General features: G+C 55.1%; 1 protein-coding gene across 1 annotated transcript in view; it reads left to right on the forward strand.

The window, feature by feature from the left end:
- Positions 1–26134, forward strand: part of MID2 (midline 2) — a 62076-nt gene that overhangs the window by 16691 nt on the left and 19251 nt on the right. Inside the window, exon 3 of the mRNA XM_014956079.1 lies at positions 26028–26123. Coding sequence (XP_014811565.1) covers positions 26028–26123 — 96 coding nt within the window. The remainder of the gene's footprint in view (positions 1–26027; positions 26124–26134) is intronic.

Below are 26134 nucleotides of genomic sequence, written 5' to 3' on the forward strand. Positions count from 1 at the left end.
CTTTTAAAAAAACCAAAAGTGCTTATATAGCAGTTTTGGAGAGCAGAGCCCTGCTTTTCTCCCTCAGGGTTGGGGTGGGCTGGATGTCAGGGCTGCCCCGGGAACATCGCTGCCTGGGTGGCACAGGGCTAGGCATCCCCCTCCCGGGGCACAGAGGGGCCACCAGTCTGTTTGGCCAGCACGGCTCTTGCCAGGGAGAAGTGCTGGCCCTCTCCCTCCTGCCTGGCACTGCAGCCCCCGCTCGCCGAAACCACCCCCGGCTCTGCCGAGAGATTCATGTTCCTGCCCCGAGTCGCTGTTGTTTAATATTCAGGATATATGGCACGATGGGTGTAATGAATATTCAGGAGGGTGGATTAGCCTCGCTGTGCTAACGATGCAGCTGCGCGATGGGGAGGTGCTGGCGCTGCTCAGGGCCGTGCTCAGCGATTCGCGGCGCGTCCCCTCGCCTGGGAAGGGTGTCCCAGCAACGCGCAGCATCTCCAAGCAATTTGGAGACTCGGTTGCGTGCACTGGGGCGAGCGTTATATGAATTTCTGAGCAGGCTCAAAGTCATGCTCCGAGATGCTGAATATTGCTATTATTATCACATTAGACCCTTAAATAGGCTTACAGGTGTTATTAAGTGATTTTACCATCATGGCTGACATGCTTTTTTAAAATGCCTACTTTGAATTTCCTATCAGTGTAGTTTGATGTATCCTTTTATAGAAATTAATGTACAATAGCAGCGCGTAAGCTGATTGAAATCCTCCTGTACTGGGAGGGGAAAGGGATCCGGGGACCTTGAGATAAGAATTTGGGGGGGGTTACCTCTAGTACCCTTCTAGCTCTTTTGGTTCCTGCTTTGGCCTTTCTCCTTCTCACCGTGCCGGCTCCAGGGAGAACCTCCATGGCTGGAAGGTGCTTGGTATCCGCTGTGGAGCCGGGCACACCCTGCGGAGCTGGCAGAGTCCAGCTTGTGACAGGTGCTGGGACCATCCACTTGACCAGCCCTAAGAGATGCTGTGAAAGGCTGGTAGACCAGCCCACCTGGTTTTGATCCTTATCTGTAAACAGGTATGTGTGTGCTGAGGAAAGCAGAGGTGTGTCCCCAAATCCTCCCGGGCTGGCTTCCAGATGAACGAGTTCTTGCACCCGGAGCTCCTGGCTGGGTGGTCCATGGGAGCAGCAGAGCCCAGCCCTTGGAGGACATGGTGACCGTACGGAGCTGTACGATGTGCAGCGTTGGCTCCTGTGCCACCGCCTGTCACCTGCAGCATCTGCAGCCCCCCCGTGCGCTGGGCGGGCACTGAGAGTGAATTCTTCTCACTAATCAAACTAACGAGGCGGTCCTTTCTCTGGAGATGGGGCTCTGGCCGTACGCAGCAGGACGAGGGCTGGAGTGTCTGTGGGCGCCGGGTTGAGGCGGTCAGTCCCCCTGAGCTGCCTTTCTCTGGAGATGGGGCTCTGGCCGTACGCAGCAGGACGAGGGCTGGAGTGTCTGTGGGCGCCGGGTGGCCTGGGGAGCCCCTGTGCCCCTTCTGGGGCCCAGATCAGTGTCCTTGGCTTTGCTGTTTGGAGCAGGAGGAGTCTTGGATGTGAAAAGGGAGATATTTCTGATCAGGGCATGGATTTGGTGTCTCTGTGCTCCTGCCCATTGCTGTTTTGTCTGGTTGGTTTGGGGGTGCGTTTGCTTTGATGGGAGCCTGTCCCAAAGGTGTTCCTGGCGGGGGGATGTCCAGCACCGTCGGGCTCATCCTGTCGCCTTGTGCGAGCAGGAGCCGCTGGATGCTCCTGGCATGAAATGCCATTTTCACCTGTGGAGGAAATTGGGCTGCATCCCCCCGTCTGGCAGCGTGGGGGTCCGTGCCCAGCCAGCTGTAGGACAAGGAGGGAGGCTCCGGGGTGGCCCCCGGCCGAGCACCCTGCGCTGCGACGTTGGACTTTCTGGTTACGACAGGCTGGGATTCGGGCATTTCAGTTTTCAAACTCAGCGTGATACACAGCCGGATCCTCGTGAGCCTGCTGAACCCCTTTCCACTCCTATGGGCATCTCTGATTTATGGGAGAAGCTCAGAAAACATTGTGCAAAAAGGCGTGTGTCGGGCGGGATGTGCCAAAGCAATAAATCCAGATTCCTTCCCTGCTTCTCTAAAGGGCTTTTGGGAACCAAACATCCGGTATCCAAGAGAAAACGTGCATGGGTTGTCTTTCCGTGAGTGCTGCTTGGCTGTATTTTTGTGATTTTTATGATGACGATGATTGGAAAACAAAGGTCACGAGGCAAAAGAGCCCGGTGGATCCGCCCACTGCAGCCCCGCGTCCTGGCAGTCGCCTGACGGTTGTGGTGGAGGGATCCATAAAAACCTAGCCTATAATGTAAAACATAAAAAAAAAAAAAAAGTATAAAAAAAATCCCCCTCTTTGGCCTCCCAAGGAAGGAATTCCGTCCTGCCCGAAGCTCTCCCGGTGCTGTGGAGATGGAGATGTTTCCAAGTAGCGGTTCAAGGGTACCGGGGTCCACAGTGTGGCCTCGAACAAAAGGGAAAGCGCTTTCTGAAGTGCATTTGTAAAGGTTTATCTCAAAATAACTTACTCTGAGTACTTCCATGCTGCTTAAAATGGTATTCTTCCCGGATAACTGCTGTGGGGAACCGTTTCTTATTAATGCTGGGTGGAAGTTTGTGGGTTTATTGGGTGCAAAAGTTTAAAGCTGGATGTTCTGCAATGGTACCTGCAGGCGCAGAGCTGGGCAGGGGTCTCTTGCAGCTTGGAAAAAGCTTCAAAAAGCCAAGGTCACAATTCCTGCTGTCCTCAACTATTCCCTCTGGCTCTGGAAGCTGCAGGATGCGGGTGAGGAAGGTGCCCAGGGACCCGGCCAGCTCCCGTGCCCGGAGCGTGCCTTTATCTGCACCCGCTGCTCCCGCTGGGCTCCCCACGGGGGTGATGCCTGGCACGTCGCTGCGATGGTGTGACCCCAGTGACAAACCACTCCTGGGATGCTCGCAGGCTCCCGGGATGTTTGTGGGCTCCTGCACCCCCTGAATGTCAGCTCTTTGTGGTGCTCTGGAGGCAAAGCAGATTCGCATCCACGAGGATTACCTTTGTGGTGGCGGCAGGGTGGGGGGCCTGGCCCCGTTCCCTCAGCGCTGCAGCTCTGGAGGGGTCAGGAACAGTTGCTGGGGATGTGCAGGGGCTGCATGGCCATGTGGAAAATAGTCATATTGAAGTTTAGGATTGGGAGGATGGTGACAGAGGGTGGCCAAGCCCTGGGGCAGGTCCCCAGGGAGGCCGAGGGGTCTGTCCTCGTCAGGGACCCCCTCACGCCCACACTGTGCAGTGCCCCTCTGTCTGGCCAGGGCAGGATTTGCTCAAACCTTTCCACATCATCCCTTGGTTAAAAACCAGGCCTTTCAGTCTAATCTAATGCCACTTGATTCTTAAAGCCGTGATTTTTAATTTGACAGTGTTCCTTGTCAGTCCCAGCAGGAAATATGTTTGGGACCAGTTGGGAAAAAAATTACCAGAAGGTTTTTTTCTCTTCTTTGATCTATCTTTTTTATTGGGTTTTTTTGGTGATTTTTTTTTTTTTTCTTACCAGAAAGCACAGCGAGAGAATGAGTAGTCTCCTGCAATCTGTTTGCTGCTCTCTGGGTATTAGAGGATGACACCAGCTGGGCTGGTAAAACAATCTTAAAAAGGAATAATCCCAGACCCACATTAGCAATTAAACACGCCACTCACTGAACTCTAGAGTTTAATCAATTTTCCCCCTTTTTCTCTTTCTTTCCTTTTTTTTTTGTTTCTCTTTCATTTTGTCTCTGAATTCTGGTTGGAGGCTGTGCGGGCCGGGGGTTGCGCATCAGACAGATGCTGAGTTATTTGATATTCCACTCAGGCTTAATTAACGCAATACATAATCGTGTTGGTGCAGGAGAGCTGGGGGGGAGGCCAAAAAGAGCAGTTCCCCCCAGTTTGGGCAGCAGGGGAAGAGGCTCCTGCAGCGCTGGTGGGTGTCGTGTCCCGGCTCTGCTGCGGGCGCAGCCGGCGTTGGGGGACGCTGTGCAGCCCCTGCCTTGCCGTGGGGTTGTTTTGGGTCCAGGATCTCCCTCTGGGCTTTTTTGGGGCTTCAGAGAGGACCATTCTTCAGCAGACGGTATCCCTCAACAGAAATAAAAACGGTTATTTCTGCTGGTGGAGGTGCTGGGTGAGCTCTCCCTTGGGTCACTGCTTCTGGGGTGACGGCGAACGTTGGCTTGATGGCACCACTCTGATGGAGCACGAGGTGGATGATGCCTTTGGGTCCCGACTCTGAGCACGAGGTTTTGATGCGCTGAGTTTGTACCACTTGCTTAGCGGGATTTTAGCCAGAGCATCTCTGTGTGTCCCAGGAGGGGTTTGCTGGAGGACACACGTGCTTGGAGGTCGGTGGGCTCCTCACGCAGAAACCCAGACCTTCCCCCTGAGAGTCAGTGTGGGCCAGTCTTTCCAATAAGCTGTTAAAGTGTCCCATTTCGGTGTGTTGAAGCCATTGAAACCTGCCTGCACTGCCCTTCTCTCATCTCCCTGCTGCTCTGCAGCCCTTATTTCCATGTTTTATCCTTTGCTGCAGGGTTTGAAGTAGTCCTGGAGCTTCTTCAGCCTGCTGGTAACGGGCAGCCCCCAGTGAGGGGTTGCACTCAAGCGCGTCATTGGAATAAATTGTCTCATAAATTATCAAGGAAACCAGCTCCTCTGCTCCAGCGTTGCTCGGTGGTGTCCCGACAGAGGAAGCCGTGTGGTTTTAATACAGCAGCGTGGGCAAAAAAACCCTTTTTAGATTGGACCAAAGCCCTGGGAAAGGGGGATGGAAAGCGGCTGTGGGAACCACCCCTTCCCCTCCATCTTTCCCCATATCCCCTTTGGAAGGGGCTCAGCAGCATGAAGATGGGGTGAGCTTTCTCCAGCCTCGCCTGACCCCAGCTGGGAGGGCATGGACCAGGGTGGGGGGCTTTTTCCCCCGGTTTTGTCAACCCTGTTTGAGCAGAGCAGGAAGGTGCTCTCTGCAGAGCTGCTTCGCTGCGGGCCGGCCAGGGCTTGGCCAGCAGAGCAGCAGGACAGCATGGGCTTTTCACACCAATATGCAGTTATTTTTTGAAATGTGGCAAAACATCCCCCCAGAGTGGTGTGGTTATGGTCCAGGTCTGGAACCACCTGCGGTTTTCTCTTTTCTTTTCTACCAAGGGGCTTTGCCAAGAAGCTTGTCAGAGCAGCGTGTGCTCGTGCTGGGAGGAGCTGAACGTCTCTCTCGGGGGGAGGACAGGTCCCGTGGAGCGTTGCTGCAGTTTATGAATGGGCATTTATGAATTAATTGATGTCCTTAGCCTGAGTTCATCTGTGTGTGTGATGGACCTGCTAAAAACAACTTAGGGGTCCTTTCCCTGTCTGGGTTTGCCTGGATAAGGAGGTGATGCAGAGTCTCCCCTTTGAGTGTCGTTATGGGATGAAGGTGTTCACAGGGAGTGAGGATGGGGGGGATGCGGGGCTGGGGCAGCGTTACGGGGTGGGGGTGGCTGCTGTAATGATTTTAGTTGCATATTGCCAGGGAGGAGAAGGGAAGGTGTATGGGGAGATAGAATGATCGTCACAGAAGGCTTGTGGGTTTGTGGAGCTGGTGGGACATTCCCTGGCCATGGCTGTGCCCCAGGCACGGCATGTTCCTCCCCAGCATCGCGGTGGCAGTGGCACATCCACCGCTGGGGCTGCGTGGAGGGGCTGTTCCCTCTGAAATCACTGTAATTGCTCCCTGGAGATCCGGTGGGTTATTTTCAGGGTGATGTTCCAATGGCAGATGGGTTTGGACACTGCGGGGTCTTTCCCGGTGGCGGGTGTTCGCTGTCGGTGTGGCCAGAGAGGTCCCGGCACCGTTCACTGCCAGGGAGAGCGGGGAAAAGTAAGGAGAATAGAGAGTAATAAAAGTGACGGCTTTTGAAATAATTTACATCCCAGTCATGCCCAAGCAGGGAGTTTATCTTTCAAGTTATCCACAGCTGAGCTTTGTTTAACCTTGCATAATTCTTCTTGGGTAAGCAAAGAGATCCCTTACACCTGTAATAATATCTGTTGGGGAGAGCTATTTAGTGCTCAATATCCGCTTTTTAAACTGCTGTAAAACACTGCAATCGAAAAATAGAAGTAAAATGCTAATTGGGCTGGTTTCAAAGCCCGTGACAAGGCCTCTTACAGAAGATGTGTGCTCGCAGACGTGCTTGCCAACACATATATTAGCAGTGTCAGAGGGAACAAAAAGTTCCCGTTAGCAAAGATTAGCTTTTAAAGAAAGATGAGGGGACTGGGGAGGGAGAAATAAAGGAAAGAAAAGAAAACTAGATAAAGGTTTTCTGAGTAACCCTCTTTGTGGAGGGCTCTGCCAGGAAGATCAATGTGGTGGTTTTATTTTTGTGCCGTGACACTGCTAAGTTTTGAAAGAGTCTTTTGACCCATTGGTGAATGTGCAGGAAAGAAGCTGCGGGAAGGGGGGGGCAGGGAGGGGGCAGGGAGCGCCTTTGCGGGGCCAGTGGTTCGTTATAACACAGGGGTCTGCCCGGAAAATGCCCGGGCTGAGGCCAGGCGCGCTCCTGTGCCGCAGAGGGTGCGAGCAGAGCCAGGGCCGAGGTTTTGCTGGATGTGGGAAGTCCCCTTGGTCTTTCCCAAAGCCATTGCTCTGCTGGTGCTGGAATCCCAGGCTGGCCGGGGTCGGAAGGGACCTCTGGAGATCATCTCCTCCAGCCCCGTCAGAGCAGGGTCACCCAGAGCAGTTGGACAGATTTGCGACCTGGTGGGTTTGAATGTCTCCAGAGAAGGAGACTCCATACCCCTCTCTGGGCAGCTGCTTCCAGGGCTCTGCCACCCTCACAGGAACGAAGTTCCTCCTCGTGTTGAGATGGAATTTCATGTGTCCCAGTTTGTGCCTGTTGCCTTGTCCTGTCCCCAGGCACCACTGAGAAGGGTGGTGAGAAGAAGCCCCATCCTCTTGCCCCCTGCCCTTTGGCTCTTGCTCTGCATCGATGAGATCCCCTCTCAGTCTGCTCTTCTCCAGCTGAACAGCCCCAGGTCCCTCAGCCTCTCCTCGTAGAGAGGTTCTCTGGTCCCTTCATCATCTTCGTAGCCTGGACTGGGCTCTGCCCTTCCCTCTGCTGGTGATGCCTCACTGCTTCCCACCAAAGCCAGTTAAGGCTCCAGCCTTCCCAGTCCCCAGCGGGGGAATGGTGCCACTGGTACAAGTGCTTACCCAGTCACTGGGGGGTTTGGAAAGCCCACCCCTGGGGTGCAGAGGGGACACCAGACCTCAGCTTTCATGTCAAATGAAGTGTCATGAAGCTGGTTTGTGTGTTACTCTGAGACTTCAGGGAGAAGCTCAAAAGCTGCCTCAAATACACTCCAGGGGCTTGCAAAAAGAACCAGGAGGCGCATAGAGAGGAACCCAGCAGGTATTTATTTGTTTTCTGAAACTCTTGGGATTTTCCAGCCGGTCCCGTGACTGGCTCGGGCTCTGACTCACTCCCTGAACGCTGGGGTTTGGCACCGTTCTGCTGCGGGGGGGCTGCCTGGGGGTGTCTGGGGCAGGGGCTGCAGGGGGGTGCCCGGGGTTTGTGGGTCTGCGAGTAAAGGCTTCTCTGGAGGCAGCTCCCTGCGGTTTGCTGGGACACTCAAAAGGCCATTTTAAAGAGAATGGCGGGGTGTGCCCCAGGCACGGCATGTTCCTCCCCAGCATCGCGGTGGCAGTGGCACATCCACCGCTGGGGCTGCGTGGAGGGGCTGTTCCCTCTGAAATCACTGTAATTGCTCCCTGGAGATCCGGTGGGTTATTTTCAGGGTGATGTTCCAATGGCAGATGGGTTTGGACACTGCGGGGTCTTTCCCGGTGGCGGGTGTTCGCTGTCGGTGTGGCCAGAGAGGTCCCGGCACCGTTCACTGCCAGGGAGAGCGGGGAAAAGTAAGGAGAATAGAGAGTAATAAAAGTGACGGCTTTTGAAATAATTTACATCCCAGTCATGCCCAAGCAGGGAGTTTATCTTTCAAGTTATCCACAGCTGAGCTTTGTTTAACCTTGCATAATTCTTCTTGGGTAAGCAAAGAGATCCCTTACACCTGTAATAATATCTGTTGGGGAGAGCTATTTAGTGCTCAATATCCGCTTTTTAAACTGCTGTAAAACACTGCAATCGAAAAATAGAAGTAAAATGCTAATTGGGCTGGTTTCAAAGCCCGTGACAAGGCCTCTTACAGAAGATGTGTGCTCGCAGACGTGCTTGCCAACACATATATTAGCAGTGTCAGAGGGAACAAAAAGTTCCCGTTAGCAAAGATTAGCTTTTAAAGAAAGATGAGGGGACTGGGGAGGGAGAAATAAAGGAAAGAAAAGAAAACTAGATAAAGGTTTTCTGAGTAACCCTCTTTGTGGAGGGCTCTGCCAGGAAGATCAATGTGGTGGTTTTATTTTTGTGCCGTGACACTGCTAAGTTTTGAAAGAGTCTTTTGACCCATTGGTGAATGTGCAGGAAAGAAGCTGCGGGAAGGGGGGGGCAGGGAGGGGGCAGGGAGCGCCTTTGCGGGGCCAGTGGTTCGTTATAACACAGGGGTCTGCCCGGAAAATGCCCGGGCTGAGGCCAGGCGCGCTCCTGTGCCGCAGAGGGTGCGAGCAGAGCCAGGGCCGAGGTTTTGCTGGATGTGGGAAGTCCCCTTGGTCTTTCCCAAAGCCATTGCTCTGCTGGTGCTGGAATCCCAGGCTGGCCGGGGTCGGAAGGGACCTCTGGAGATCATCTCCTCCAGCCCCGTCAGAGCAGGGTCACCCAGAGCAGTTGGACAGATTTGCGACCTGGTGGGTTTGAATGTCTCCAGAGAAGGAGACTCCATACCCCTCTCTGGGCAGCTGCTTCCAGGGCTCTGCCACCCTCACAGGAACGAAGTTCCTCCTCGTGTTGAGATGGAATTTCATGTGTCCCAGTTTGTGCCTGTTGCCTTGTCCTGTCCCCAGGCACCACTGAGAAGGGTGGTGAGAAGAAGCCCCATCCTCTTGCCCCCTGCCCTTTGGCTCTTGCTCTGCATCGATGAGATCCCCTCTCAGTCTGCTCTTCTCCAGCTGAACAGCCCCAGGTCCCTCAGCCTCTCCTCGTAGAGAGGTTCTCTGGTCCCTTCATCATCTTCGTAGCCTGGACTGGGCTCTGCCCTTCCCTCTGCTGGTGATGCCTCACTGCTTCCCACCAAAGCCAGTTAAGGCTCCAGCCTTCCCAGTCCCCAGCGGGGGAATGGTGCCACTGGTACAAGTGCTTACCCAGTCACTGGGGGGTTTGGAAAGCCCACCCCTGGGGTGCAGAGGGGACACCAGACCTCAGCTTTCATGTCAAATGAAGTGTCATGAAGCTGGTTTGTGTGTTACTCTGAGACTTCAGGGAGAAGCTCAAAAGCTGCCTCAAATACACTCCAGGGGCTTGCAAAAAGAACCAGGAGGCGCATAGAGAGGAACCCAGCAGGTATTTATTTGTTTTCTGAAACTCTTGGGATTTTCCAGCCGGTCCCGTGACTGGCTCGGGCTCTGACTCACTCCCTGAACGCTGGGGTTTGGCACCGTTCTGCTGCGGGGGGGCTGCCTGGGGGTGTCTGGGGCAGGGGCTGCAGGGGGGTGCCCGGGGTTTGTGGGTCTGCGAGTAAAGGCTTCTCTGGAGGCAGCTCCCTGCGGTTTGCTGGGACACTCAAAAGGCCATTTTAAAGAGAATGGCGGGGCTGCAGGCAGCCCCGGGGGCGAGTGCTGGGGGGCAGCGGGGCTTCTCGGGGATGCGGTTTGCAGCGAGGGACAATGTGGGGAGGGATCAGGGGTACGGTGAGGGTTCCCCTTCCCCTTCCCCGTTGGAAGCTCTGGCAGTAGTGATGAACACAGGACTAGGAGCCCAGCGGCAGATTGTGCCCGCTCTCCCCAAGCCGGGTTTGACGCCCCCGAGCGCACTCCGTGTCTGTCCCCAGGACCCGAGGAAGGCACTCTGCTGCCTTCTCTCCCGTTGTATTACTTTCTATGGAGGCCTGGTTTTCATTTTAATGATAGGAGCCAGCCCGCCTCGGAAAAACATTGTTCTCGACGCCTCCGACTAGTCGGGCAATAAAAATACTACGTTGAGGAGCTGCTGTGGAAGGAGCGTGGTGTGTTGTGCTCGGAGCGGCCGAGCAGCGAGGCAGCTGGTGGGGGGGCACTGGACACCAGGCTCCAGCCACCGAGGCTACAGCCTCCTAGTGTGGAGGAGAAAAGAGAATTTTTCCTTTTGTCACTATCTGAAACAGGCATTTTTTTTCTTGGGGAGGGAACAAGGGCTGACGGGAGCGTTACACTTCACTGGGTGAAGTTTGAGCCAAGTTTAAAGCAGCTGAAACAGGTTTTGGCATGAGCAGCCACCCTGCGCTTGGCTTGAAGGCTCCAGCGGTCTCTCCCCTCTGCGTTCTCCCAACGCTGTAACGTTTAGAAAAGTCTGTCTTTGGTTGGGTTTGGCCTTTCTCCTCCAGGTGCCCTGCGGAGAGGCCTTGGCATCGGTTCAGCGGTGTGGAGCGGGGTGGGGACCCCCCAGGACGTGGGGTCCTGCTGCTGGGGACATCAGCAGGGGCTGGCTGGAGGCAGGGCTGGGCACACGCCGTGTCACCCGGGCTGCCCGGGCACAGCGGCTTCGGGCACTTTGTGGCACCCGCCGTCACCGCGCCGTGTCCCCGTCCCTGCGGCAGCGCGGGCTGGGGAGGGCAGCGGGCAGGGCTGTTGTCTCCAGGAAGGAAAACCTGTTCAGACGTTTTCCCTGGTGCCCGTTGCTGTAAGATGTCGAAGCTTGTGCAATCCGTGGGGCCGGTGCCCGAGATCTGCCGGATAAGCCGAGGAACCGGGGACTGGTGCTGGGAACGTGCCGGGACGCGCCGGGGAGGCTCCTGGCTCCATCCCGCAGCGCCCAGCGAGCTCCTCGGGATCTCTGGAGCCGCCGCGGGGCTGGCTGGTCTGAGGGGGCCCGCGGACGCGCAGGCTTCGTACCTGCCACGTCCCCCCGCATCAGGAGCATCCCACGGGTTGCAGGGGACAAGGTGTGCCCAGGCAGCGCTGAGGATCTGGCCACAGAAAGAACTCCCAAAGGGCTGTCTGTCCCAGGGCCTAGTGATGGGTTTGGTGACTTTTTGGTGGGTTTAGGCATTTTGTTTGCTTTTCCAGCAGCAAAACAGCAGCGAAGGGAAAAAGCAGGCAGCAGGAGGAGGAGACTCCGGTGCTCACATCTGCAGAAGGAGTTAAAGTCTCCTCACAGCGCAACCGGCTGAAGTCAGAGCCTTTACCCTGGGGCTGAGTTTGTACCGCTCTATCTCAACATCTCCAGCTCTGATTTTAACAGTCTCACCGTGCCTTAAACATAAGCAACAAATCAGCCAAAATAAGCCCCGTCCCTGGCAGTTGGTTGGCGCGTTGTCTCTGCTTCCAGGAGAAACCGGAGGGTTTGCATCCCTGTCTGCGCCTTGGCAGAGCTCGCCCTGTGCCCTGCCAGCGGGGGGGGAGCGGGGACCCAGCCTGGCACCCGCCTTTCCCAGGGCCCCCGCAGCGGGGGGATGAGCCCTGAGCCCCCCACTATGGTTTGAGGAACCCACAGCACTGTATTGCCCTTTAGACAATTCTTCCATCGCCCCATGACCCCTCCCCACCCAGGAAAGCGAATTGAGACAAAATGAGGAAACCCAAGGGTTGAAATATAATCAGATTTAATAATAAGACTAAATAATTAGCATTAATAACACTAAAGAACCAGTATTGATCCTGATGCCAATATAAAACACCCCAGGACCATCCCCAGCAGAGAGAGAGAGAGAGAGAGAGAGAGATAACCTCCTCCTTGTCCCTGTTCCTGGGGAGCTCGAAAACACCGAGACCTTGAAACCCGCCCCCCAGAGCTGGCTGTGCAGTGAACACTGTCACCAGTTCAGAGTCTTCTCAGAGTGCAGTTTTCCCAGGCTTTGGAAGGGAAATGAGCCCTGTGTGGCTCAAACCAGGGCACCCCTCACAGCCAGGGCAGCTGCACGGCCCCCGCTCCCCACAGCGGGCTTTGGGGTGAGGCAGGGGAAAAAATTAACGGCAAGTTCCCTGTGGAATGGGGCTTCTTGAACGTGCCCCCGAGGCTTTCACGTGTGGTGCCAGAAAGGTGGAAAGGTTTGTTCTGCGCAGGCAGGTCCCGCAGGAGGCAGGAATTTGGGAGGAAGTTATTCAGCCCTTCACTGCGATGCCGCCCTCCAGCCCGTCCTCTGGAAGCCGAGCTCTGCTCCCCGCCAGCCCATCCACTTAAGGAAGCAGCCTAACGGCAGGAGACAACCGCAGATGAGAGGTTACGTCTCCCACAGGGCACGTTGTGCTTAATCGTTCCCATTTGTCACCGTCCTGCCTCTGTGCAGCGCTGGGTGCTGGTTTCTGCACCGGTCTCTTTTCTGCTCCCGTGAGCAGGGATGTCGCAAAAGCCCCGATGCAAAACATTCTCCTGCGATGGCCTTTGATGGCCCCCTTCATTTGTCTTTGGGTTGTAAGGGGGGGAAAGCCGCCGGGTTATTTCCTGCAGAAAAGCCATTCAGTTAATCCAGGGCAGACAGGGCTGCAAGGGCTGAGCAGGGACAGGGGCTCCAGCAGCACCCCCGGCCGTCCTGGGGGTGTTCGAGCACGTTCTTCATCGGGGGGGACTTTGCATCGCTTAGTGCTGGGCTTTGCTCTCCTGCCGCTGGTGCTGCCTCCAGCAGAGCCCCTTGGAGCCCGGAGCCAGGGTCCTGCGAGTGCCGTGGGTGCTGTGGATGCCGTGGGTGCTGTAGGTCCAGTGGACGCTGTGGATGCTGTAGGTCCCGCGGGAGCCGTGGGCACAGGGCTGGGGCAGTGCCTGGCCGGGGCGCGGGTGCTGCAGGTCCAGTGGACGCTGTGGGTGCTGTAGGTCCCGCGGGAGCCGTAGGCACAGGGCTGGGGCAGTGCCTGGCCGGGGCTCCCACCCCCCCGAGAGCCGGGGGACACGGAGGGGACAGGATGGCTGTTTGGCTAGTGGGCTGTCCGTGAGCAGCCCTGTCTCCCAGGGGGATGGACGTGCCCGTGTCCGGGGGTGCCTCGGGGCAGCCTGGGCGGGAAGGACCCTCGGGGGGGACGTGGGACAGGCCCTGGGCGAGGGATGAACCAGGAAGGTTTCGCTGCTGCCTCTTATGGCCCCGGTGCCCGAGTGCTGACAAACAGTGGCAAGGTTTGGGGATGCCTTTCAAAGCCTGATACTGATGTTTTGTGACAATTAATCTTGCTATTTATATCAGTATAATTAGCTATGTTATTAATATTATCAAGGCACCACAGTGCTAATTATATGTCTGTGTAACATGTGCTATCAGTACTGTTTAAAATCCAATGTAATTCTGCTTGACATTATCCCTACCATTAGCGTTATTTGTTGTGTGCTGCGGAAGATAATTTGACGCTTCTAATCGCTGCGATACCCATTAGGCAAACTGTCCCTTCTTGCCCAAGCTTTTGAGAATGATGCCACCAAGTGGTGCAGCTTTCCTAGGGACGCTTCCCTGGGAGATCATCTCCGGTTTCGGGGTCCTGTGTCTGTCTGGCTCTCCCTCGGAAGGGAGGGAACCCTTGGAAAGTCCTGCCCCCCAAAATAAAGTACGTAGATCTTTGCTCTGGGGGCTGTGGGAGCTTCTCTGGTCTTGTGTCTCCCCTTCTGCCCCTGCTGGGAGCTTAAATATTTCAAATTTGAGGAGAAATTTAGCTGCAGTGTGGGGAACCTGATGTTAAGGAAACTTTTCCATCTTCTATCCTACAGCAGTGCAGGGTTTTCCTTCTCTCCCGCCCCTGGTTCGGGAGCTGGTGGTGTTTGATGGCCAGGGAGAGCAGAGAGCATCCCCCCAGTGCTGGTCCTTTCCTCAGGGGACAGATGGGGCGAACGTGGGTGTTTAAAGTGGGTGCCGGGTCCCGCTGGCTGCCAATGTGCCTTCCACCAGAGTGTCACCACCTCCTGCTTCTGAAGATCCTCTCCCGTTGCTAGCAATAGGGTTTGGCAAAGCTAAATGTGCAGTGAGGTGCCTCTACGTCTTGTTTTGGGACTGAAATAATGGTCTGAATACCAGGGGAGGTCTCTGGTCTCTCCTCCTGCGGCTTCCCCAGCACTGAGGTGCCCTGGGGTGATGCCCGGGGGCAGACACTTGAGGTCCCTACAGCATTTGTTGTGAGACCCCACAGACTTCCCGATCCTTTTCCTTGCCCTGTGCATGTCTCCGGTGGCTTTACTCCTTGGGGAGCCACTTGCCAGGAGCAGTCCTGGGGAAACCCTGGCTTTCCTCTCCCCTGCAAGTGGCCATCCTCATCGGGATGATGAGGACCTGGGAGCCAGGTCCCACCAGCATCTCCATCCTCTGCCCAGAGCCAGCCCATCTGACTCATGGTTTTAAACTGAGATAAATCCTTTGATATAGGGACAGGTAAAGGGATGCATTTGGTTTCTGACATTCTCACGCTGCTGCTCGTGCCTCAGCCTCTCTCCCGCGGCGGCAGCTCCCGTTACTTCTGCTGCAGAGACGGGGGGAAGGAAAAAAACCAGGCTCTGGAGCCTGCGCAGGAGTTGGAGCAACGGGGAATTAAAAACCAGCTGCTGGAGTGTTTGATCATCTTGTTTGATCCTCAGAGCTGGGAGCTGGGTTTTTTTAGGGCACGCTGGGAGGGGGAAGGCACCAAGCCGTCAGCTCTGTGTTTCATTATCATTCATTTGCAGCCGTCTCGGTGCCCCCTCTCCAGCGTGAGACCCTGGGAGAGGGAGGAAGGGTACGAGGAATGGGGGGCAGGAGCAGCTCGGGGCTGGGGAGCGTGTATTTGAAGAGCTTTGGTGGCGTCTTTGTGCTGGGACCTGTCCTGAGCGGATGGCGGGGGGTGCTGCCCTGGGCAGGGTGTCCTGGTGCTTCTGGCTGCCATGCTCGGAGATGCTGAACCCCGGTCCCCATGGTGGGATGTGCCCCAGAGGTGGGATGAGTGTTGCAGCCCCAGCGTGGGCAGCTCCTGCCCCACCGTAGCTGTATGACAGCCCTTCTTTTGCCTCAGATGGGATGGGGCTTTGCCATGGATTTCTCATTGAGCAATTCCCCTTGGCATGAACCTGCTGCTCTCCTTGTCCTTGGTCATGGGCACCAAGTGCTCGTGACCCTTCCCATGCTGTACTCCAAACCCTCATCCTGCTGTTGTCCTCCTAAGCCCTCATTCCACTGTCCTTCTCCACACCCTCATCCCATTGTCCTCCTCCACCACTCATGCCCTCTGAGCACGGACCCTCCTGATGTTCCTCCTGTGCCAGACCCTGCTCAGCTCCCGGAACGGGCCGGGATCGGCACGGGGCACAGCGATGGATGCCGGTGCCGTGGTGGGTAGGGGTGAGGAGGCGACTCAGACAATAAAAGCCACCAGGGCAAGGAGGATGAGAGACCAAGTAAGGTCCCACAAGGTGGGACTAACAGGCCATCCAGAGGACAAGCCATTTGCAGATATAATTTATGCATTTTATTGCCAATTAATATTTTAGATTAAAATCATGTTCTGCGGTGTTTTGGCTTAGTAAAGCTAAACTCCGGGTCGTGGTCATTACACAAGTCGAGCTCCCCCTGAATTGATTTCTCCCCCGTCATTTGTCATCGACCTCTGATGCTGTATCTTTCTGATCTCTGCAGAATTCAATACATTTTCTGCAATAATTTGAAATGCAGGAGCTTTAGCTTCACTTTCAAGCTAATTTTGTATTTGTAATTCAAAACATATCTCCCCGGTGTTTAGGCATGAATTCTATTTCTAATTCATTTTATGCATTTTATATTCCGTTTTGGAACAGCTGAATCTAAATATTGATATGCAGCCCAGGCAGCGAGGAGAAGTGGGTATAGCAGGTTCCTTCCTTGCAGGTTTTCATTACTTTTTGCTTGAATTTTGCTCATTTGGTTTGGGAGGTGTGATAGAAATTGAGTGAAGTAATTAGTGAATCTTTGCTCACGCCGTTATCTATCTGGTGAAAATCACAAAGCGTCTTCTTTATTGTTGAACGGAAACCAGATGTTCCTCAGAAATGTATGAATCCTCCATGAATTTCTCTCTAGCACTTTCCTAAACTTTCTGTTGAGTGAGGACTCATTGAATTTCATCTCTTTGTTTCTGCAACAGAAGCTTGATTGTTTATTAAGTGCAAATACAAAGTTGCGTACATTATGTGCCAAAATCCAGATTTGTTTTTAGCAGCCTCAGACTGGGTGTTTTAAGCTCTTCAGGTGATGCCATTAGTTTGGAAGGGCCGTCAGACCTCTCAGAACCCGAGCCCTGCTCCGAGCCCTGTGTTGCAGGTGGCCCTGGGTGGTTTTGGGGCTCCTCAGGATGCACCAGGCGCTCCCTTTGGCTGCCAGACCGTGCCTGGAACGCCGAGGAGAGCTGATGCTGCCCGCTCTGTTTCATACACTTATTCCAGCTTTTGCTGAGGGAGGGGTCTCCGGCACCGTGCTGTTGGTTGTTCAGTCACAACAATGGAATATGTATGTGATAAGCTCCTTCCCCTATAGCTGTGCTCTCCGATCTCAAGAGAGTCAATGCAAGGGAGCTTTTTGGCTAATGAAGCTTTCTTGGCTGGGAATCACATGGAGAGCCCCAGAAGGTGAGGAGCGAAGGGTGTCTTCAATCAGAGCAGCTCAGGGAATGGACAGCAGAGCACCAGAGCCTTTTGGTGGAACCCCAGAGGGTCATTGGCAGTGACACGCTCCAGGCTGAGCCCAGGACAGCGGGAGGGTGGGGAGGGAGGAAGGAAGACCTCATGGGAGGGAGCAGCCCCAGAGGTGGAGCTGAGTCTCTGTCTGATTTGGAGCTTCAGTTTTCCAGGTGTTTTAAAAAGTTCTTAATGTATCACGATATTGCTACTCTAACAACTCATACTGCTGCTGTCTTTTTTTTTTGTTTGTCATGGGCACGTTATTTCTATTGCTCATAATTCCCATTAGGAATTCTACGTCATCTTCTGCTAAAAATTCCACGTTTTCTGTGATGGTTGTGCCTTTCATTGTGGTTATATTTTCTGTCTGGCCTCAGCCCAGGCCCTTGGTGGGTCCTACCCACAGCTCCGTCCCAGCAAAGCCATTGGGAGCCCACTTCCCTGGCTGCATTTGTCCCTTTGTGGAGTTCCTACAGCTCCTCCTTACATCTTCTCCTCGTGCTGTTCTTCTTCATAGTCCAAATTCATTTTAGTGCTTCATGTTCAAGGACATTTATGGTCTTTATTGTTTTCCTTAGGAAACCATAGTGGCAAAAATGTTTGTTAATGCTCTTTCAGTTAGCTTGTCCTCTTCTGTCTTTAATAATTGATCCCAAGCATTATCCGTGGCACTTAAGTCTCCTGCTATTCTGGCACTCCTCACATGCCTCAGATCAGTATTTGCCAGGCATTTTTTCCTGGAAACCCTGACTGAGCATGATGCTCTGACACACTCTTCGTAGCCATAGCATTGTCTGCAGCAAGAGTCGTTAATGTAATTGCACTGTCATTAGTGAACCCATGAAGACTCATGCTTGCTGTTGGTCTCCCTTCCCTTCCCTTCCCTTCCCTTCCCTTCCCTTCCCTTCCCTTCCCTTGGTGGAACAAAACAGAATAGTTACTAATGGTGTATCTTCCAGGAGATGGGAATTCTCGGTGAAGCAGCGATGCTCGCCCATGGGGACAGCAGAGCTGGTTCCAGAGCTTCTCCCCAGATGAGCCCTGGAGACGTCTGGGGCTGGTGTGGGTGGCCTGGGGCTGGGGAGGGACGGTGGGGGCTGATGCCAGCCCCGTCTCCATCATCCATCCATCCATCCCCATGCGGGGGCTGAGATGGGGATGGGGAGGGGGAGGTTTGTTCCCTTCCACCCCTTGGGACCTGCAGATGCTGGTGGTACCTACAGCAGAGCCTCAGGAACCGGCCTGGCTGGACCTCCTGGTGCTGGCTTGGAAGAAGGTAGAAATTGCTAGAGGAAAATTCCTGGAAAAAGGCGTTCCTCGGAGCAGTGGAAACCTTTTCCTTCCACTATGTCTTTCTAAAGGAATAAATAAAAGTAGTGGAAGAGAAACAAATAAGCTCGTGACTCACTGTAGCTTGGGAATTTTTACATCAAATGTAGCAAATTTAATAAGATGTCTGAAAATCACATTCTTTTAAGCCGGGAAGCACGCAGCCTGAGCCGGGGAGTGGAGTCTCCGAGTATTTAAATAGGACAGCTCAAACAAGCAGATAATGGTTAGATGGCTTCAGGAATAAAAACTGGCTTGTCACAGCCAGGATGAATTTAATAAAATATTTAAACAATTTTCAACACTGCTCCGATGATACAGAAAACCATGATAATATCCAATAGGGGAAAAATTGCTTTGAAAAGATTAAAGGATGTAAACAGTGAAGGACCCAAATAAGCCGAATGCATTCTGTCTGTGTTTGCAGACGTGTTCGTTAAGCGAGCTCTCGTCAGCTCCTTGTTGCAGCTGGGTGGTTTTAGGCTGGAAGGTCAAAGAATATGGTGCAACCTTGGATGTAACCTGTCCTCTCGTACCCCACTGGGCACAGGGTCCCTTGGGGACACCTTGTCCTCCAGGCTCCTCTCCGTGGTCAGGGTCTCCCCAGAGCCGACCCGAGAGGCTGCCGTGGGTGTGGGGATGGGTCTGGCTGCACCAAGGCCAAAGGTCTGGGGGTTTCCCTGGTTCTCCAGCCAGTGTTGGCCCCACATTCACGCCATGGGATGCTCCCCAGAGCACTCCCAGGGATCACAGGGCAATGAGCGCTGCCGGGGGCTTGGTGCTGCCCCGACTTTGTGTCCAGCCCCGTCCCCAGGCGCTTCTCTCTTCTTAGCCAGGAAAGGGAAAGTGTTTTGGCATCACCAATAACTCTTATTCCTCTGATTTCTTGATTGTTTGCAACTTGTGAATGTTCTGGAGGTCCATCATTCTGCTGAGCTCGGGTGGCCGGGAAGGAGCCCCGTCTTGGCTGAGTTTAGCCCCTTCTCTTCTCCAGGCTGAACCCCCCAACTCTCTCAGCAGAGGGGCTCCAGCCCTCCCAGCATCTCTGTGGCTTCCTCTGGCCCCGCTCCAACAGCTCCATGTCCCTCCTGTGCTGAGGCCCCAGAGCTGGACGCTGTACTCAGATGTCTCAGTCAGTGATGAAGGATGCAGAAGAGACACCACCCAAAAAGCTGCTGTGCCCTGCCCTGACTTGTCCCTGGGATGAGGGGAACCAGCCTCTGCTGGAAGTTTATTTGGTGGAAGTGGGAAAGCTGAGCTCTCCTTTGGGCAGCTCCAGGATTTCTCCTCCAGCTCCCAGGACCAGGCACAGCCAGGAGCTGCAGGAGCTCCTTCGCTGGGCTTTCTCCTCCGTGAGCTGCAGTCGTGTGGACTTGCTGCTGGAGCCCTCACACCTTGGCTTGGAGCAGGTCACCCTGTAACAGGGAGCGGGATCAGCTGGCTTGTTCTCCTCCTTTTTCTCCTTTTCCCCTGGAAAACAGATCGGTGTGTCTTGCCAGGGAACAGCTCGTTCCTTGCGCGCGGCTTGTGTGGACGAGCTCCAGCAGCACGAGGCTGTCCCTCGGGCAGCCCCTCTCCGCGCCGCGCAGCAGGACGGCGGGTGCCAAGGGCTCGCGCCTGTCAGGGCTCCGAGGGGTCTTTGCCTGAAGGAGCGTTTTCGGAAGCACAGCCCCTGTTTCTGTGAAGCAGCGCGGGGACAGGAGAGCAAACGCGAGTCCTGCGTGCTGAGCCAGCAGAGCCTGCCCAGCGCCCGTCTGCAGCTGAGCAGCAGCTTGGGAGAAATGTCAGCGTTAAACTATTGCCTGTGATTATTTTCCCCTCCTTGGAACTGTGTGGGACAGCTCTGAATTATAGGAGAATTAGGGTGCTCTCCCCACCCCGTTCCTCAGGTTGCCTTTCTGTAGGAGCAGAAACCTCTTGTCATTTTCTTGGGGAAATGGAGCCAAAGAAGGAGTTTCTGGGAGGAGAGGAGCATGACCCTGGGTCGCTCCCACTGACAGGCAGCGGGTTTTACCCATGGCTAAACTCCTCATTCTTCAGTTGAGGAACCAGGTGTACCTGAAGAAGACAAAAGCTCTGTGTGCGCTTGTGTGTTGGTGAAAGTTGACATCTCTGCTGTAGTGAGGGCGAGCTCAGATTGTGTCCCCGTGGTACCCGAGGGTGTGCTGGGGCTGTGTCCCCGTGGTACCCGAGGGTGTGCCGTGGGGATGCAGAGATGCTCAGGAGTGGTCCCAGAGCCGCCGCAGTAACACCACGCAGAGGTCTGGTGCTTCACCACGTGTCAGGGGATGAGCTCGAGGAGGAGTGTGGTGGCTTCGGAAAGATGCGCGGGTGCCATTACGCAGGTGGATGTTCATGGGAGGTGCTGTCCCCCTCAGGGACAAGGACTGTCACCGGCAGAGGGAGGAGAGGCACCGGGGCTGCTCCAGCAGCACCAACAAGGCTCCTCACACAAAGCAGACCTGGGCAAGCGAAAATAGGACAAATCTTTTCATTTTAAGAGCCTCTTCACTCTGACTGCGGGGTTTTCCACTGCCTCTGTCTTTGCAAATCGAAGGGGTTTGCTCCAGCTCCTGGCGAGTGATGCCGGTCCCGTTTCCATCCTCCCGCCCCTCCTGCCAAAATCCGGAGCTCATCTGAACCCGCAGGAGGAGAGGAATTTCCTGAGAAGGATAAACAAGCCATTCTCATTGCCATGTCTTCGCTGCCGGAAGGGAGGCACCCCCTGCCTCAGAGCCCCCAGGGACGGCTCTGTCGTTAGTGGCCATGGGCTGGTGACGGGGCAGTGGGAGCACCTGGGAAGAGCATGGGGAGAAGTCCTGGTGGCTTCTCTTGCTTTCCTCCAGTCCCTTGGTGTGAGGAGGAGGAGCTGCTGCCGTCATGTCTTCATCATTAACTCTGTTGCTCTTCAGTACCAAATCTCTTGCCCTAATGAAGCAATTTGCTGTTGGTGGCCGCTGCGTGCCTCAGTCAGCTGTGCCTACGCTGATGGAGCCTTCATTTCATGTCCAGGCTGTGGCTCCTGCCAATGAGCCACCTGCAGGGGGGTAGGAGCCTGGCGGGGTGCAGGGGGGGACCCCAGGACACGTGGACCTCAGCAGGGTCTGCCCTGGGGTCCTGCCCTGACACAGGGCAGCGATGGGGCGGCAGCGGGATGGGGAGCACCCACAGCTGCTGTGGCTGCAGCGCTTGAGGGTCCTGAGTGGCCCGAGGTGTCTGCAGCCTTGCACCCACCACCGGGGGACACTGGCCCTCAGATGGGCCAGGGGAGCCTCGGAGATGCCTATCTCTGGCAGGAGATGCCTGTCTCCAGCAGGAGATGGTGTTCTCTGGCAGGAGATGCCTGTCTCTGAAAGCTGAGGGCTCCCTGGGCTCCCGGCAGCCAGGCACTGGACGCCCAGCAGAAGAGTTTGGTCAGTTGTGACAGATCTTTTTCCCATATCCATTCTATTAGGGAAAGACAACGTGTTGGAAATAGGTTGCTTTTTGGGTAAGCACATCTGTGGGCAGAAAATTCTCCTCCCTGCCCAGGAGCATTGCTTTGCTCAGCTCAGAGCCTTCCTGCGGGCTGTGGACCCTTCCCACCCTCAACCTCGGGCTCGGGGCAGGTCTTGGGAGACTGTAGGCTCCAAACCAGCTGAGCTTCTGATGTTGCTGCTCTTGGGTTCCACCAGGCGTGTGACCACCTGCCCTGGTGATGGGCACGGAGGTCTTCCCTTCCCACCAGCGGGGTGAGGGAATCTGGACTCTGATGAAGACTCGCACCTTGATGTGGAGCCAGGTCCTGGGGGAGCTGCTGAGGAAAATCACCTGAGCAGTAAAAACCACAGCAATTATGTGAAGGGTAAAAAAAATCTTACTGTCTCCTTGGGTGATGGGTTTGGAGGAGTCTGGCTGCCTCCCCTTGGAGGAAATGTTTGTCTCATTTAGAGAAGTCCCTGGCAGGAGAAGCCCCTGGCAGCCTTCCTTAATGAAGCTGGGGCTTGAGAGGGGCAGGAGCGTCCTGGGAGGTCCCGGCCAGTGCAGGCCCCAGCTCCACGTGCCTGGGCGATCCCCCGTGGCTGGGCAGCAGCGGTGTGAGCAAGGGGAGGGTTACCCCTTTGCTTGCACACTCAGTGGGTTGCATGTAGCTGGTGGCTGGCTGGGACGTTCCCTGCTTCGGAGACATCGGGCCATTTGGTTGCCCGGTGGGCACTTTCCCTGACAAGGGCCTGAGTGGCCATTCCCTGTCCCTCCTTCAGCCACGGACTTGTGTTGGGTTTGGAGGTGACCGGCTGGTGGGAGAGGCACCAGAGCTGCTTTGCCTGGCTCAGGACTCCTGCTCCGGACTCTCTTCAGCACAGTGAGAAACACCACCAGAACCTCGCTGTAACAAATGGCTTGATTTTCTAGGTCAGCTCTGCCGGCTGGGGTGATAGCAGGCACTGAAAGCTGGCAGTTTATTTCAGCTTTTACTCGGTGTGTTTTGCTCCAAAGCGACTTAAAATGCATTAGTGTCACAAGGCGGGAGCTGCGCGGGAGCCGCTCGGCAGCTCAGTCCTGTCTCTCTGTCACTTGTCCTATTGTCTGGGGAGATTCTGTTAGCACAGGCAGGCAGCTGCCTTCCCGCGTGCATTTTCCCCCGGATTTATCTTTCTTTTTTTTTGGCTGGGGGTTGGGAATTGATTATAAACATTGGTTTAGTATAAACATCAGTTTAGAATTGATTATAAACATCGATTGATTATAAACATCACTACCAGGGCTGATGATGGGAAATAAATAGCCGGTGGGCCCCGTGCTCTGGTCCTCTGGCCGCCCCTCGGGAGGGGAGATGGGAGCGGGAGCATCCTCCGGCACAGAGCAGTGCCAGCGCCCGGCACCCGCCGTGCCCGTGGCCGGGAGCATGGTCCGTGCGGTGCCCGTGGCCGGGAGCATGGTCCGTGCGGTGCTCGCCAGCGCCCAGTTTGGTGTTTCGGAGGCAGCTGTCGTTATGGAGCAGGGAGGATGCTGCACATCCATCCCATCACCCTCCATCCCCAAAATGGAGGGGGGCAGACGGGGTCAGGATGGATCCTGCTGCAGTGAGACCAGTCCAGCCACCACTCCTGAGGAGATGCCATGCTGGCATTCCCAGGATGAGCCGTGCCCGTGCCCCTCATCCCCACAGAGCCAGCGGGGACCTGGGGCAGAAGCTCGGGGCACAGCAACGTTTTGGCTGGGAGCAGGGACACGGGGTGGGTTTCCGATGGCCCCAGCAGCATTGCAGCTGCAGGATCCCATCAAGAGCTTTGGTTTTTGGTTCTAAAATCTGACCAGTTCCTGCAGGAGTGATCAGGAAGACTTCGGGTACCCTGGGCGAGTCACTGGTGGCATCTGGCTCTCCTGCCCTGCTCCAGAAGGGGCAGAGGACAGCCAGCAGCCACCAGGAGGAAGCCTGATATTTATAATTCCTACAATTGTCTTGAACCTCCCAGCCTTGATGCCATCTTCAAACAGGAACAGAGAAATTCATGTTTAGCTCAACTGCCTGTTTGACATTTGGAAAAAAAGGAGACTGGAGCGGTTGCTGCTCGTTGTGCACATGATTAAATAAAACATGAGCATCGGTGCCTGCACATCCCTGCGCCTCATCCCGCTCCTTCGGCCGGGTGCCAAATACATTGATTTTGTGTCCGGTGACCTGCAGGTGAGCGGGGTGCGGGCGCTGAGCTGCCGGAGAGGGTCCGGTCCCCACGGGGCACTTTGCAACGGCTCAGGCTGGGAAGGGCTGGGGCCATGCTCTCCTCCTCCCCGGTCCCGAGGGTCTCCATCACCCAGGGACCTGGCCCCTTCCTCTCACAGTGACTTTTGCTCAAGGACGTGGTGGTGGTTCCTTTTTATCTCTCTTTCTCACGTCTCTTCCCAATTGTAGAGAAATCAAATATTCTGTATTTCTGGCCAGAAGGGGAATGTTTGGGGAGATTATGAGCATGTTATAATGCAATTAAAAAACAACCCCTATAATTGCTGTAATTTATGTATACCTACAAAATAACCAGCTGGTGTAATCAAAGCTTCCAGTCTATTTTATTTGTTTCGGCAAATCAAACAGAGGGGAATGGTTCCATCTGCATGTTCACGTGCAGCACGAGGGTTGGCAGCAGCCGGAGGTGCTCGCTGAGCCGCGGCGCTGGGGCAGCTCGGGAGGGAGGCTGCTGCTCCCTCAGCGTTACTCCCGGTGAACCACCGCCGTCTGCTCCAGCATCACTCCCAGTCCCAGCTTTTGGTTTTGTGTGTGGGGATGGGTGGGGGAGGAGTGATGCACTCCCCTGGAAAACTCGGGATGCTGAAAAAGTGCTTCTCCTGGGCTTCAAAGAGCGTATTCCGAGCTCATCCCCCTCCCCTCCCTGCCCTCCATCAACAGCCCTCCAACATTAAAGCAGATCGGCTGCAATTTCAAAGCTGTGACTTCAGTGCAGCCGAGTTGGTGACGAGGAAGATAATTAGCAAGTTAAATGTTCAATGCTTTAGTCAAATTATGTTTAATAATATTGAGCTGTAAAGAAAGAGGGTAGCAGGAGCTGTTAGCAGCTGCTTTTTCATTGTCGATACAGCGTCGTCGTGCAAAGCACTTTCCACTTAATGAAGGCACCCTGGGTTTTACTTCGTTTTTCAAGCCTGTTTCTGTGTTCTGCTTTGCCCGCCGATGGCTAGCAATTTGCAGCATTGCAAACGAGCTCGGAGTATTTCAGGAGCCAGTGGTTTCCCAGGAATGAATGCTTTCCCTGTGCTTCGTGACTCTCATTCCAGTTCTCTTGGCTAACTAGCCCCCAAATTAGCTGTGCGTGCGGGGACAGGCCGTGGCTGTGGGTCTGCTGGAGTCGGGATGAAAGCCTCCGACTGCAGTTTCTCACCGAGGATGAATAAAACACCACAGGGATCCTCTCCCAGCCCTGAAGTTTAAAATATTAATAGGATATCATTTTCCCAACAAGCGCTGCAACAGGTAGAGAGCACTTTGTTATAAAACATTTCCTCTTAGCGGAGACGCGTATTTTAATGGAAATGCGGTGTCACTTAAATTATTGATATCCAAAAAAATGCAAGTCCACTGTGTGGCCGCAGATACCGAGGTCTTTTCAGACGGGCTCTTCCCCCACGCTCCGCTCCCGGAATCCTGCGGGTGCCGGGGGGAGAGCGGGGATGGAAAATCACGGCGGTTCCTGTGGGGCGGGCAGGATTCCCGGCTGCTGTCGGAGCAGAAAAGCTCTTTACACCCTCATGGGAAGGTGGGAGGTGTGGGCAGCGGTGGGCAGCCCGGCAGGAGCCGGGGAGGGCTTTGTTCCCGTGTGGGGCGAGCTGTCCCCGTGGTCCAGAGCTGCCACCGTGCTCTGCCTGTGCCTGTGTCACTCCAGCAGAGATGGTTTGCAGAGAGAAATCCCTCTCTAATGGCTCAACAGGCTCTTCCTGGGTTCCCTACCACGGGCAAAACAAAACTGATGGTGAAAATAGCCGTGCTGGCTTCTTTCCTGGTGGAAACGTGGGAAGCAGCATGTTTTGTCTCTCCCACCTTGTCCGAGGGCTCAGCGAGTGGTTTGGGAAGAGTTTTGAGAAACTTCGATGCTCCTGGTGTTTCTCGCGCTGCCCAGAAAGTTTTCCAGGGGATGCAGGAGAAACTCAGCTGTGCTGCAGGAGCACAGCCCACCCCAGCTTCTCAAACCATCTCTGAAGGGGCAGCAAAGGGCAGACACCCACACTGTCACCTCTGGCTGGTGACCTCCTTGGGGCCACCGTGGTGCCGGGCTCGGTGTCTGCCCCGTCTCGTGCCGAGCACTCACGGAGCCCCCTGGCACGGGCAGGAGCTGCCGGGAAACCCCAGAGCCTTGGCCCAGAGCACTCAAGTTGTCGCTCCCCCAGGCAGCGTGTTGGGGGGCAAACGGCCCCGGTTGTTAATGGGGGACTGGGGACAGGCCTCCGGCTTTGCTGATCTTTCTGTTTTTTCTCTTCTGGAACTCGCAGCAAACCCTGGAGACGAACCTCACCAACCTGGTTAAACGCAACAGCGAACTGGAGAACCAGATGGCCAAGCTGATACAGATCTGCCAGCAAGTGGAGGTTGGTGAGAG

This window comes from Calidris pugnax, unplaced genomic scaffold (assembly GCF_001431845.1).
Source record: "Calidris pugnax isolate Ruff unplaced genomic scaffold, ASM143184v1 scaffold281, whole genome shotgun sequence".
NCBI lineage: Eukaryota > Metazoa > Chordata > Aves > Charadriiformes > Scolopacidae > Calidris > Calidris pugnax.